The sequence below is a fragment of the Capra hircus genome, chromosome 1 (genome assembly GCF_001704415.2).
Source record: "Capra hircus breed San Clemente chromosome 1, ASM170441v1, whole genome shotgun sequence".
In the NCBI taxonomy this organism is placed as follows: domain Eukaryota; kingdom Metazoa; phylum Chordata; class Mammalia; order Artiodactyla; family Bovidae; genus Capra; species Capra hircus.
The window spans coordinates 19,776,417-19,791,918 of NC_030808.1; the positions used below are offsets into that span (position 1 = coordinate 19,776,417).

Here is a 15,502-nt window from a genome sequence, read left to right on the forward strand (position 1 = left end):
GAAAGATGTTTTAAGATACCTCCTATAAGCCAATTTTTCTAGTCACAGCATATCTTACAAATTCTGAAAAATGCAACATCCTAAGAAGTGAAATGTACAGAAACAATATTTTATAACTCTTTAAGTAATACTGCCCATCATTGTTACTGTTTGTTAATTTCAGGTGCTCAGACACAAACAAGTCAATTATACAGTCCAAATGTTAAATGTAGAATTATAGGGAAATAAACATGGTCATTCATGACAAATCAAATTATACATCTGAAACTACTTCATTAAACATATGTTCTTTTAAATACTTTTTGAAAACAGCTTTTCCCAGGGATCTGTTTTTGCTTGAATTTAGGGCATGAAATCTTATTTTGAAATAATATGGGTATAGTCTCAGCTAAAGCTTTTTTCGTTTAGAGAGTGACAATAGTATCAAATGCTGCCTTGTGCCACTAAGTTGAATTAGTCTGCTGGCACATCTACCTTTCCTTTTACAGCCATTAAGTTCCCAGCTGAAAGGTCTCCCTGGAATGGCATCCATTTCTGGCATTCTAGACCTGAGTCATCTCTCTGAGAATAGCTCTGAAACCATGAACTTATTCCAATTTTCTAGTGAAGTACACAGAATGTTCCACGTTTCATCAGCCTTTAAAGTGCTTCCATTTCAAGTAAATTAGAATAAAATTCAGCAGTCCAGTTACCAAAATCTTATTTAAGATAAAATAAGACTATGTAGCCTGGTAGATTCTCTTTAATTTTCAATTTTACTGCTGTAGAACTATGGCTCCTAAAACATGATTTCATTTCACTACTCATAGAAGTAACACTAGCCCATTAATAAATATTTAATTTATGGCTTTCAAGTGCTATATTTTCATTAAAAAAGTTTGACAGAGCATTTTGCCAACATCTTATATACTGCTAGTTATGGTAACTGCTACATTTGTGGTATAATTAACATTTCTTTTTACAAAATTCCATAAATATTATTTTCTACAATCACTAATTTCCTAACTGATATTTCCAATTTAATAATAAACATTTGCCATGATAATAATATTCATTTTACCAATAAGAATATATTTAAGATTAAGCAAATTATGAAATTTAAACACAATTTACTTAAAGTCTTTTAACAAATGCTAGCTCAGAAAAGCTAATACAGAAGTGATGTAGAGAGCAAAGAAGAAAGTTTCATCTTTTTAGTTCTTACTGAGATGATGAATACACTTTGTCCTTTTCTTATTTCATTAAATAATATAAGAACACAGAGGCCTTTATTTCAATTTTTCTCTCCCTAGTCAGCTGTGTGACCTTGGCAAAGTTATTGTATCACTTTGGAGCCTAGTTTCTTTATCTGTTAAATGGAAAAGTCTTTTACACAGTCTATGCTATTGTAAGGGCATATTCATATTTTTCTTAGAAACCTTAATCTCTAAAACCCTAAAGCAAATTAGAATACTCCTATTAAAGAAATAGAATGTTGGCCAAAATAGGATTTTATAAAAGAGAGCTATTGATCAAAATATCTTCTACTTCAACTGACCAAAGTGAATTATCTTAAAAGTACACAATCACTAGGACTTCAATAATTTGCCTCCAAGTATTAATACTACTTTTTACTTTTCTACTTTTATGAGTTAACTTTCAAGATTTTGATGGCATTGTGCCTGTTCAATGAACAGAGTGGCACTGTTCAATAGAACTTCCTGCAGTAATGGAAGTGGTGTGTCGGTGCTGGCCGAAACAGCAGCCATTAGTCACATGTGACTACTGGACATCAGAAACGCGGCTAGTATGACTGAGAAACTGAAAAGTTTTAAAAATTGTAATTAAATTAAATTGTCCTACGTGGCTCCTTAGCCACCATCTTGTACAGCGTAGTTCTAGAAGTAATACTCCATGCTGGCATTTAAAAAAATAGCATTACTACTTCTAGTGGAGGTAAAATACACAATAAAAAAGGAAAGAAAAAAAAATCAATATCCTTTTTACTTGGTGGCAATATTACAGTGCATTTTAAACATGGCACTTAAAAAATCCCTAGTCAAGTAAATTAGTGTTAAAGGATATGAATTAAATACATGGATAATGAATAAATGTAATTAGTTAATAATCTATAGTGCTCAATAAATCAATATGCAGCCTTTCTTCTCAGTAACAATAACAATTTGGTAAGTAGAAATTCCTTTAAAATCACCTGTAATTTGTATGAGAAGCAATCTAAAATATTTACAGCTGCAATATTTAGAAGACAAGAGATCAGTTTTCTAAAGATATAATTTTTACAGCACCTGGAATTTCGGAAAAAGGGACACATTAGAAACATTTGCTAATTTGCAATCAAGATTAAACTCAGAAAGAACAGGAAAAAGGCTAGTGACAAGAAGGTGGATGTTGGAGAATACAAAGAGTTCCATTTGCTGGCTACCAGCTGCTTTGAAAGTGAACGTGAAAGTTGCTCAGTCACGTCTGACTCTTTGCGACCCCATGGACTAGTCCGTGGAATTCTCCAGGCCAGAGTACTGGAGTGGGCAGCCTTCTCATTCTCCAGGGGATCTTCCCAACTCAGGGATTGAACCCAGGCCTCCTGTAGCGCAGGTGGATTCTTTACCAGCTGAGCCACAAGGGAAGCCCAAGAATACTGGAGTGAGTAGCCTATCCCTTCTCCAGCGGATCTTCCCGACCTAGGAATTGAACCAAGGTCTCCTGCACTGCAGGCAGATTCTTTACTAGATGAGCCACAAGGGAAGCCCAGGGAAGGAAAACCAGCTGCTTTGGTCCCTAGCAAATCTAGGCTTCAATCTAATCCTATTTCATTCTAAACTTCAACTGTAGTGTCTGAGAGCTGATAAAATCAATGACAATAATGTTAACTTTACATATTTAATTTCAAATGGAAAATATATTGTATATGGGAATTCTTTGTATTAACTTTGCAATTTGCAATTATAAATTTAAGAGAGTTGTAAAATAAAGTTTATTGAAAATATATATTGTGAATAAAATCTTTTCAAGAGATGAGGTCACGTCTGAATAGAATACAAGAATTAAGGTTTTCTTATCATGGGTGTCCATTTTGCCTTACCTTTCTCTTTGAAAATTTTCTAGCCCAATAATGAGATACATGGTTGTTTCCCTGAATTTTCTATAATCCTGATGCCACTCCTGTAGGTGAAAGAACATTAAAACTACAATGAAAACTACTTACAAATACATTTTATGATAACTACTTGAACTAACAGAAGCAAAGAGTTCAAAACTGAAGATAAACTGGACCTAAATCAAGACTTTAATTTCTTACATACAAACATGTCAGTGTAAAGATAAAGGTAAAAACTGTAGACACTGATGAGAGAAATTAAACAATCACACTAGAAGATAGCAGAAATAAAAGGCAAGATAATCAATAGGTAGGCCATCTGTCTCTCAAAAATTCTTCAGTGTAAAAGTTTATTAAGATATTATCAGAGAATATTTGGGGTGCATATATCTTTTCAAATTTCTGCTTTCAATTTTTTCCAGACATATACTCAGGAGAGAACTGCTGGATTATTTTCATTTTTTTGAGAAACCTCCATAGTGCTACTCATGGGGAGAGGAAAAGGAGGAGGAGTACAGTACAAGTACAGAATTAGAAAATGTAAAGTATGTATAAAATAGATAAGCAACAAGGACATATTGTACAGCACAGGGAATTATAGCTATTTTCTTGCAATACCTTTTAATAGAGTATTATCTGTAAACGTACTGAACAACTATGCTGTACACCTGAAACTAACATAATGTAAAGCAGCAACACTACATTAAAAAAAAAATTATTATAGACCTACAGCACATTGAATGTAGAAGGTAAATGAAGCTAACTAATTGGAATCAAAGCTTGAGGACTGTTATTTGAAACAGAGTTTTAAGGAACTGAAAGAAAAATAAAAAATGTTGTAATATATTTAACCTTTTAATTTTGCAAAATTTGTGATAAATTTTAAATATGGTTGCTAAGTAGTCTTTTCAACTGAGATACGGTGAAAAAGAGAGAAGCATTTCACAGCCCCTCTCCAAAACACCCACAATTATTGAGCATGTCATATAACAAAATGATTCAGAATTAACAATCTACAATTTTAGAAAACAGTTTTCTTAAAAAAAAATCAAGATTTTTTTACTTAATAAAAATTGATTCAAAGAAAATCGTAACTAAAATTCAATATATGATTAACCTAAAAGAGATAGTGATGATAAAAGTGTGAAAGCTTTTATACAAGTTATTGTAAATAAATGAAAGTAAGGTACATATAGGCCAGTTACTAGCTAACTATTGATATATTCTCCTTGAATATAAATCATTTTAATTTAAAAAGGCAAAATTTTCATACTATTGAAAGTGACAGTGTTGGTCACTCAGTCCTATCTGACTCTTTGCGACCCCATGGACTGTAACCCACCAGGCTTCTCTGTCCATGGAATTCTCCTGGCAAGAATGCTGGAGTGGGTTGCCATTCCCTTCTCCAGGGGATCTTCCTGACCCAGGGATCAAATATGGATCTTTCAGCACTGCAGGCAGATTTCTTTACCATCTGAGCCACCAGGGATAGAAGACATTAATACACATAAGGGTAAAATTTATCTTTAAGCATAAAGTTAGTTTTTCTGGCAGAAGTATTCAAATTGCCATTCTGTTATCATTAGATTCACCTTAGAAGTTTTCAGTAGGTAAACTTCTTCTTTAAAGGGTTAGACAATAAATACTTTAGGCTTCGTAGGCCATGCAGTCTCTGTTGTAGTTACTCAACTTTGCAGTTGTAGGGTGAAAGTGCTTATATTCAATATTTAAACACATGGCTTATGTTCCAATAAAACTTTATTTATAAAAGCAGGTGATGAACTAGATTTGGTTTGCAGGCCAAGGATTACTGATGGGAGACTCAGAGCAAGACAAAGATATGTGGGATATACAAAATCCAAAAACGTCATGTAAATACCAGTAAGATTTAGTGGCTCTGCAATTAGAAAAAATATGAGAAATTTTCAGAATAAAAATATGCAGCATCCAATCTGATGAAGCAAACTGGTGGAGGGACTGCAGAAGCAAATAACAATTAAAATCAAGTCCCATGTAACCTGAATCTTGGAGACAAGGGCAGAATTAAAACCAATTTGCCTGCATCTCTGGCATGTATTATGTGTCCTTTTTTTTTGTGGCTATGTTCCCAGATTTTCTATTTGCCTTATAATTCAAATTTACCCATTCTTATAATAATATTATTGTAAAGTATAAAAGCTAAGATAGTTTATATTGATTTCAAGTGAAAATAACCTTCCTACCTTGTTCTACAAGAATACTGATACTAGAATGTTTGCATTTCCATAAAATTTTTGATCACTTATTAAGCTCCATCAAACAACTTGCTAGAAGTTTGTCAGAAACTGAACAGTTTCAATAAACCATTCTGTGGAAAACGACATCTCTACAACACCAAGTTTTCCAAACACAATACATACATCCATTAACTTAGGTCTTCTTTATAACATCTCCTAAAATTATGCAGAGTTCAGTTCAGTGGCTCAGTCGTGTCCGACTCTTTGCAACCCCAAGAATCGCAGCACGCCAGGCCTCCTTGTCCATCACCATCTCCCGGAGTTCACTCAGATTCACGTCCATTGAGTCAGTGATGACATCCAGCCATCTCATCCTCTGTCGTCCCCTTCTCCTCCTGCCCCCAATCCTTCCCAGCATCAAAGTCTTTTCCAATGAGTCAACTTTTCGCATGAGGTGGCCAAAGTACTGGAGTTTCAGCTTTAGCATCATTCCTTCAAAAGAAATCCCAGGGTTGATCTCCTTCAGAATGGACTGGTTAGATCTCCTTGCAGTCCAGGGGACTCTTAAGAGTCCTCTGCAACACTACAGTTCAAAAGCATCAATTCTTCAGTGCTCAGCCTACTTCACAGTCCAACTCTCACATCCATACATGACTACTGGAAAAACCACAGCCTTGACTAGACGGACCTTAGTTGGCAAAGTAATGTCTCTGCTTTTGAATATGCTATCTAGGTTGCTCATAACTTTTCTTCCAAGGAGTAAGGGTCTTTTAATTTCACGGCTGCAATCACCATCTACAGTGATTTTGGAGTCCCAAAAAATAAAGTCTGACATTGTTTCCACTGTTTCCCCATCTATTTCCCATGAAGTGATGGGACCGGATGCCATGATCTTAGTTTTCTGAATGTTGAGGTTTAAGCTCTCTTTTTCACTCTCCTCTTTTACTTTCATCAAGAGGCTTTTTAGTTCTTCTTCACTTTCTGCCGTAAGGGTGGTGTCATCTGCATATCTGAGATTATTGATATTTCTCCTGGCAATCTTGATTCCAGCTTGCGTTTCTTCCAGTCCAGTGTTTCTCATGATGTACTCTGCATAGAAGTTAAATAAGCAGGGTGACAATATACAGCCTTGACATACTCCTTTTACTATTTGGAACCAGTCTGGTGTTCCATGTCCAGTTCTAACTGTTGTTTCCTGACCTGCATACAGATTTCTCAAGAGGCAGGTCAGGTGGTCTGGTATTCCCATCTCTTTTAGAATTTTCCACAGTTTATTGTGATCCACACAATCAAAGGCTTTGGCATAGTCAATAAAGCAGAAATAGATGTTTTTCTGGAACTCTCTTGCTTTGTCCATGATCCAGCGGATGCTGGCAATTTATCTCTGGTTCCTCTGCCTTTTCTAAAACCAGCTTGAACATCAGGAAGTTCACGGTTCATGTATTGCTGAAGCCTGGCTTGGAGAATTTTGAGCATTACTTTGCTAGCATGTGAAATGAGTGCAATTGTGTCGTAGTTTGAGCATTATTTTGCATTGCCTTTCTTTGGGACTGGAATGAAAACGGACCTTTTCCAGTCCTGTGGCCACTGCTGAGTTTTCCAAATTTGCTGGCATATGGAGTGCAGCACTTTCACAGCATTGTCTTCCAGGATTTGAAGTAGCTCAACTGGAATTCCATCACCTCCACTAGCTTTGTTCGTAGTGATGCTTTCTAAGGCCCACTTGACTTCACATTCCAGGATGTCTGGCTCTAGATGAGTGATCACACCATCGTGATTATCTGGGTCGTGGAGATCTTTTTTGCACAGTTCTTCTGTATATTCTTGCCATCTGAATATCCTGGCCTCCAGAGAGGGTCTTCTAGGTCCTAGAACCCGGTATCTGGCACCCGGTTCTCTGGGCGGCCGCAGAGTCTGAGGTGGAGAGAAGCGGACTGGATGCCAGGATGGCTAGACTAGAAGGCAGAAAATCCTCGGGACCAGGATAAATATCCATGGGCATCCTGGTGGTTCCAGGCTCGGGGGCTAGATGATAGATTTGTATTTTACAAAGCTCTCTTATTATCTTTATTTATCTCCAATAAATTTATCTAGCTTTTTCTTTTCTATATATAAAACATCTGTAAATAACAAAAGCTTTGTTTCTTCTTTTGCAATCTCTTACTTTTTGCTTTATTTTTATTGCCTTACTGTACTGCTTAAACTTCCAGTACAGTGTTGAATAAAACTGGCATACATCCCTGTCTTTTTCTTGAGCACAAAAGGAAAGTTTTCAATGTTCAGATTTCAATATGTTTATGGTAGTTTATGGTAGTTCTGTTAGTTTTTGTTTTTTAAGACACTTCAGTAGACTAAAGTAGTTACCTTGTATTCCAGTTTAGCTAAGAGTTTTGATCAAAAATGAATGTTTTTCTGTCTCCTTCCTTTTATCTGTTAAATGTAGTGAGTTATACTAATTGTTTAAGGGAATATAAAGTAATCAGGTTTGCAAACGTGACCAATCACTAACCAAAGGCACTCATGAATGCAAATTAAAATTTATTCATGTAAAAATTTTTGGAAAAACAATGTAGAAAGTTAAACTTAAAAATCTGACAAAATACTAGGTGTTTGAATTGTAACTTAATTTTAAAGCCAAAGTTAACACAAAGAGAATTTTGTGCACGAAACTACCACAAGCACACTGCAAATGGTCACATGCGTGCCTCCCTCACACAACCCTGTCCAATAATGACAAATGCAGAAGGCATACAATGACTGAAACCAATTTTTAACTTCCCCTCAAAATATATATATATGAAGCAAAGAAAGTGTATCGCATGGCTTCACTGTAATACAGCATTTAAGAATGTAGGTTCTGCTAACCAAGTTGTGACATGAAGCTATGATAACCTCAGGCAGGTTACTTTACCCCTTCATGATGAATTTTCTCACGTGATTATTAGCTATACTGAAATGAAAGATTACTGAACTAAAGAATTCCTCAGTCAACCCTCCAAAAGGCACATTACCTCATACTCCTCCATGTTTACTTCTTCAGGTTTTATCATTTCAATTTTGGCTTGAGCAACTTTCATTATGTTGTGACACCTTCAAATGAAAGAAAAAATATTTCTAAATTAAAAGCAAAATCCATAAAAACTTAAAAAATATGTTTTATGCAAAATTAAACTATCCAACACATATGAAAATGAAATCCACTATCACTGTGCAATATTTTTGAGGAAACAAATTTCAAGTAAGTGAAAAATCTCATTTTTTGGACAATACTGGATATTTACTAAGTATATAAAGATGACAGAAGCAATAATTCTAATTCACCATGTTATATTTCTATATGAATTTAAAATTATGTTCTATTAAACATGAAAAAAAGTTTTTAAAAAATTGATAATGTATCTCTATTAAGCAAGCTCCAGAGACATGAAATCTCACTTCCCCTAAATAATATTATTCATAAATCATAAGTAGATATCCAAAATGTGCCTATCCTTTCATACAGGAATGGCAATATTTCAACAGATTTTATGATCAGAACCACTGCTAAAGATATCTCCCCAAAATATATTTATAGTTATCACATATAGTTTACTCTGTATTTCAAGCACAAGAGAAAGTAGATTTTTCAAAACAAACTATTTTTACCTGCCAGGGCTAACTGCAGAAGATTGAAAAGTCAATGTGAGTACTTCATAAGTATCTTCCCCAAATTCAACAGCATATACTCATTGGAACACAGTACACTAACAGCCCAGATAAAAGAGGGTCAACATTTCTGAGTTCTTCAGTTATATTTAACAAAATAAGTGATGTCAACATTATTACTAATAAAAACTCATAGCCAATACTTACTGAGTATTTACCAGATAATGCTCAAAACCATTTACGTGCATTGAAACCTTAATCCTAACTTTCACAGCAGACACATGATGAGGCAGAAATTAATCCTAGATGCTTTATTTTCCACCACACTCTTCTCTACTACACATATTTTGAATTCAGTATTTTTGAGACATGCATGAAAGGATAATCATTTACTTCAGAATTAAAATGTGTTTACCATGAACTCCAAGATAGCATAAATGTTTCTACATTTTAAAACTTCAATACTTTGGGTGTTTACCTGAGGGCTGAAATTTTTTTTTTTAAATAGTATTTATTCTAACTTAACTAGATTAAATTTTAATTTTTAACATTAGTAAACAGTTTTATAGAAACTTCTAAGAAAAAACTTTTTGGGTAAACCAAAATTCATTTAACCATTCTAAACCTTCTCTTTAAGTCAGAAGATGTTTAATTACTTTGTGTATATTGATTAATTACTTTCCCCAACTATTCTCAAACAAGGATGATTTTGCTCCCAGTGGGGCTATTTGGCAGTATCTGGAGACATTTTGGGTTGTCACCACTTGAGGGGTACTCTTGGCACATAATGGGTAGAGGCCAGGAACATACTAAATATCTTACAAATTATAGGATAGCCCCCACCCCAAAACAAAAAAATTATCTGGCCTAAAATATCCATAGTGCAGAGGTTCAGAAATTCTTTATTTCTCTGAAGTTCTTAGTTCCCAAAGGCCAGTGAAAATTATATTATATTCTTCTGTGTATCTTTATATTGCTTATCTCAGAACCTTGGTTCACAATTAAAATGTAATAAAATCATTTAAATTATTTTGGGGTTAAACTTTTAAAAGTCATGATTATAAGTAACAAATAAATTACAAAGCAACTGAATTAAGTGAAGTCAAATTTTGTGCTGCACTTACTGAAATATGTCTACGTGTAAAATACATATTCAAAAATTGCACTTGGAGCTATAAGAACAACACGGGCAATTTGAGCACGTGAATAAAATACTTAACATTTTGTATTTTCAAATTACCTTTCATCAAAACTCAAATTTCTATCTGCAAATTGTTCTAGCAATGTTTTCTCAATGATTTTCTTTGGAGCCTGATTCTGGATAAAGTAGACTATTACATGATGTAAACGATAGTCTGTTTCTGGTGGGGTATCTTCTTGGGCCAATTTAACCAACCTTGAATATTCCAACTTAATTGCCTAGAAAATACAACAAAATGCCAATCTTAGTTAATTATAATAATTCACATCCTTCAGTATTATAATTATCCTTATATTCAAATATGTTTTCCTTTTAAAATATTACAAAAAATGTAGTTGTATATCTAAGAACACTGTCCCATGTTCCATAGTTTAAATACATCTAAGCTTACCAAGAGTTATTTTGCAAAACTTATCAGAGTTTGGTCAAAGTCTATTCAGAGGCATCAGAAGACTGAGATACTTGGCATATCTCCTAATCTATGCTCCATTTGAAGTACACCTCTAATATCTAAAATTCTAGGGTTGAGCTGTAGGTCCCTAGAATATTCATATCTGAAAGAAAACAGCTGGCTCTTAAATGGATGATAATAATACCATCACAGTTAACTTTAACTGTAGAGCTTACAAATAAGGGATGAAAAAGTAAGCCTTTTCCTTCACCATAAATTTTTGTTTCAAAAATATTTGAATTTTACCAGTGTAATGTTTATCAATGAACACTATCACTATTACTACCTTGATACTGAGCTAACCTTTTCTTTACTTGCAACTACTATTATGAGAAATATTAAATACTAATGTGTGTTCCCACACATAAGCAAATGATTTGAAAAATATTTGCTCAGAGAAATATGTATACAGATACATATCAAGTCTGCCATATGTAAGAAGCCCATATAATTACAGATAACACTTTAATTAAAATATTCATTTATATTAGACATCATATCTAAATTATTTTCTACTAACCATAAGATATTTGGAGCTACATGCAAAATATGTTACAAAAAGTCCATTCTATTGGAAAGGGTTTTTTTGCATGCGTTTCCTAAGCAATTCTTGGCCATCCAGATACTATCACCTATTTGGCTGTATTATATAGAAGTGAGAAAATGTACCTGAAAAACAGTAAATGGAACATTCTAGTTATATGTTTTCAAACTTAAGGGGGAGCTAATAAGTCCTTTCTATACACATTAGCATTATAAACAGAGTAAGATAGTTACTCTATAGATAAATTATTCCAACTTTATTTTAGATACACATATGCCATTCTCATTTTATTGCTGTGCTAAAAAGCAGCCATGAAAATTAACTATATTTGTCATGTAAGGATATCATGACTCACGTTACTGCATGCTTTGCTTACAAACTCTTTAATCTTTCCAATTTGAAAAAAAGGCACATGGTCATTTAATAACTACACTCTACTGAATTTGAGAGTAAGTGTAAAACAAAAAGTAATTGTTTCTCCTCTTATGGCCCTTTAGACAATGATTTCCATAGGCTATCAGAAGGTTTTTGTGTATTTAAATATTTCAGATGTCATTCTTTTGGCTGAAACTGGTATGACCAAAATAAAATTCTCTCTCAAATAATAATATAAGTTTAGATTATCAGACATTATAATACTAAATGATTATCCATTCTCCCACCACCCTTCAAAATGCAGGCTGGGATATATATATATATATATCTATATGTATCTATATGTATATATATATAAATAGTAAACAGATTTCTATTAGAGAGATTATCTGTCAGGTTTAAGATGATGTTTACCTCTTGATTTTGCTCTACTTACGATTCTCCTAATTATAATGAGTAAATACCAAACTCACAATTTATAGGTGTTTTATTAAACCACTAGAGGTAGAATTGCACTTCTAAATTTGTAGAGCAATTTTTCAAACACAAAAATACTAAATTTTATTAGCATAAATTACCAATGAATGTTATCATTGTTTTGTTAATCAACTTCCTTCTCAAAAAGTTTTCTCACTTTCAAAATGTACTGCATATAAATATTCCTTCAAGTTTTCAATGAGGTGTTCCACGCTGGTGTATTCAGGAGATCTTTACACAATTTACAGTTAACATTTAACGGGGTCTGACTAACCAGGCTCAACGTTACCTATTAGGTCTTATTTCCTGTTACTCCTCTATTTAGATCAAGCTCCACTCCTCACAAATGCACAAGCCTTTGTTTCTTAAGTGCTCTACTTGGATGATGTCCTTGACCATCTCCCATCAAGCCACACATGATCCATTCAATGAGACTGGTTAAAAATCTGTTTTTTGAAATCTTCTTCCAAACGATTTTTAGTTTGACTTTTTTCTACTTTTCTGAATCACATGATAAAACATACTCTACATGTATTAGTTCTTATAGAAGTTACATCTGGGCTTCCCTCGTGGCTCAGCTGGTAAAGAATCCGCCTGTAAGGCAGGAGACCTGGGTTCGATCCCTGAGTTGGGAAGATCCCCTGAAGAAGGGAACGGCTACCCACTCCAGCATTCGGGCCTGGAGAATTCCATGGACTGTATAGTCCACGGGGTCACAAAGAGTCGGACACAACTGAGTGACTTTCACTTTCACAGACTATTTAAAATACCAAATATACAAATGTATAGTACACTCTGGAGGCAGTAAGATCTAAGGTAAGATAGAGTAAAATTCAGAAAGCTAAATATATCATTTTATTTTAAAAATTGATACTGTACTAAGAGATAAAAAAAATCTACTTCAAATTCCAGAGGATCAGAATCATATAGGTTATAGTCTTTGACTGTATGTTATATAAATAGGAATTAAAGGTAATTCCCAAACTAAACACTTAGGAATTAGAAGTATTCTTCTATAAACTATTCTTGGACCAAAGGAATCAAAATTATAATAATATTGGGAATATGAAATCTCAAAACCTAAAGGACACAGCCAGATTGGTACCAGGGAAATTTCAGCTTAAGCAATATAAAATAACATTTATTTCAAGAAACTAGAAAAAGAAAATAAACCAAAATAAAGCAGAAGAAAGAAAATAATGTGGCAATTAGATAAGGACCACAAAAGGCTTTTTCTTTCAAAAATCTGAATAGAAGACCAAGAAATGGGATAAAAATAACATTAGAAATCAGGAAAGTGATTAAAAAAAATACAGGAAAAAGTTTTAAAATTTATAAAAGAATAATACGTATAACTTTATGCCAATAAACTATAACATCTTTATTAAACAGATGATCATCTAGGAAAATATAAGTTACCAGAATTACTTTACAAAGCAGAAAAACTGAAGAGACCCAAGCAAAACTATAGATAACTGAAAACGCTGCCTACAATCTATACCCAATAAAGGAATTAGGCTTATTTTGTATTAGAGTTGTGCTGTTATAGCAAATCTTCAAAGACTTCTATATCTCAACTGCTCCAAACAAAAAAAAGGGGGGAAAATTTCTTTAATATTATATAAAACTAGTATAATCTGAATATCAAAAATTGACAAATATTTTTAAAAAGGCTAATTTTGCTTATGAACATGGATGCCCAGACTGACATCTAATTTTGATAAACTTCCTTGTGTACATAAAGAAAATATAAGAAGAGACAGTGTTTACAATGATTAAAAAAAAAAAGGTAGATCAATGCTAAGATCCTTCCTTTGTAAGAATTAAGCATTAAGCAGAAATTTGTGCAGAATCTCTAATAGATGCATTTTTAAAAAATGCCTAAATTCCAATATCAATCAGTTTAAAATAAAACTCTTTAACTGTAAATTTCAGAAACTGTCTTTATTTTTAAATCTATAAGAGAGGAGCTATTAAAAACCAACACTACACATCCTATTTAATAATAAAACACTACAAACATTCACATTAAACTAAGGAACTAAGCAAAGGAGTTTATCACCATTATTTTATTATTTAACTACATTCTGAAAGCCTGAATATATTTCAGAAATGAAACAAGAAAAAAGTATAACAAAAATTATCCTGGAAATGAGATTAACTGAGGCTTGCCTGGTGTTTCAGTGGTAAAGAATCTGCCCACCAATGCAAGAGACAGGGATTAAATGATCCTGGGTCAAGAAGATTCCCTACAGTACGAAACAACAACTCACTCCAATCTTCTCGCCTGGGGAATCCCAGGGACAGAGGAGCCTGGCAGGCTACAGTCCACAGGTTTTGCAAAAGAGTCAGACAGGACTTAGTGACTAAACAACAACTAATGAGATAATTACTAGGAGGCAGTTTACTGAAATAATCAAGAGAATCCACTGGAAAACTATTAGAAAAAAATAATTTGACACTATATGAATAAATACAAGTAATTAACTTTCCTACAAGATAACTCTACCAATAATTTGTTATTGAGGATAAGTAACTCAATTCACAGAAACAATTTCTACACATCTAAGATTAGATTAAAAAAGAAGCTATAAGACCATGCTGAAGTAAAATAATAAAACCTTACTTAAGGACCTAAGAGAGAGCCAAAAGAGTGAAGAGGCATATCTTGTTCCTTTCTGAGAAGACTCAAAATACTGAGAAATATAATTATCCATCTCACTGTAATAATATGAGGTACAATTAAATTCTGAAAGGATTTGAGAATATAGGTGGCAATTAAAAATTATCAAGACAGGAAAAAATGAAACCTGACAAACTTTCCATTTATTTATATAAATTAAACAAGTGAATTAAAATTCATAAATATTTTGACTGGGCAAATATACTATGTTATGTTCACTGAATTTTCAATAATATATTTAGGTTGGTGCAAAAGTAATTATGGTTTTAGATCCTGAATTTTAAATCATTATTATAACTAGGCTCAAACACATCTTCTATTAATCAAAATATAAACCATTACAATCAACACATTTTTGCCAATGAGAAATGTTTGCTTACTCCTGTAGGATAAAAATCTGTGCTTCAGGATTCTACAAACTCTTGGAAAGCATCTTTCGCCTCCTGCTGGTTGTGGAAGCATTTTCCCTTCATAAAGTTGAGATGCTTGAAGAAGTGGTACTCAGTTGGCGAGAGGTCTGGTGAATATGGCAGATGAAGAAAAACTTCGTAGCCCAATTCGTTCAACTTCTGAAGCGTTGGCTGTGCATGACATGTGGTTGTCATGGAGAACTGGACCCCTTCTATTGATCAATGTGGTCTACAGGTGTTGCAGTTTTTGGTGCATCTCATTGATTTGCTGAGCATTCTTCTCAGATGTAATGGTTTTACCAGGATTCAGAAAGTTGAGGTGAATCACAGCAGCAGCAGACCACCAAACAGGGACCATGACCTTTCTTTGATTCAGGTATGGCGTTGGGGAGTGTTTTGGAGCTTC

General features: G+C 33.6%; 1 protein-coding gene across 9 annotated transcripts in view; it reads right to left on the bottom strand.

Moving 5' to 3' along the window:
- USP25 (ubiquitin specific peptidase 25) overlaps nucleotides 1-15,502 on the bottom strand; it is a 170,232-nt gene that overhangs the window by 12,794 nt on the left and 141,936 nt on the right. For all 9 annotated transcript variants that reach the window (XM_018052748.1, XM_018052607.1, XM_018052437.1 and 6 more), the window contains 3 exons: nucleotides 10,196-10,374; nucleotides 8,322-8,400; nucleotides 3,080-3,159 (listed from right to left, as the gene is read on the bottom strand). In XM_018052748.1, coding sequence (XP_017908237.1) covers nucleotides 3,080-3,159; nucleotides 8,322-8,400; nucleotides 10,196-10,374 — 338 coding nt within the window. The remainder of the gene's footprint in view (nucleotides 1-3,079; nucleotides 3,160-8,321; nucleotides 8,401-10,195; nucleotides 10,375-15,502) is intronic.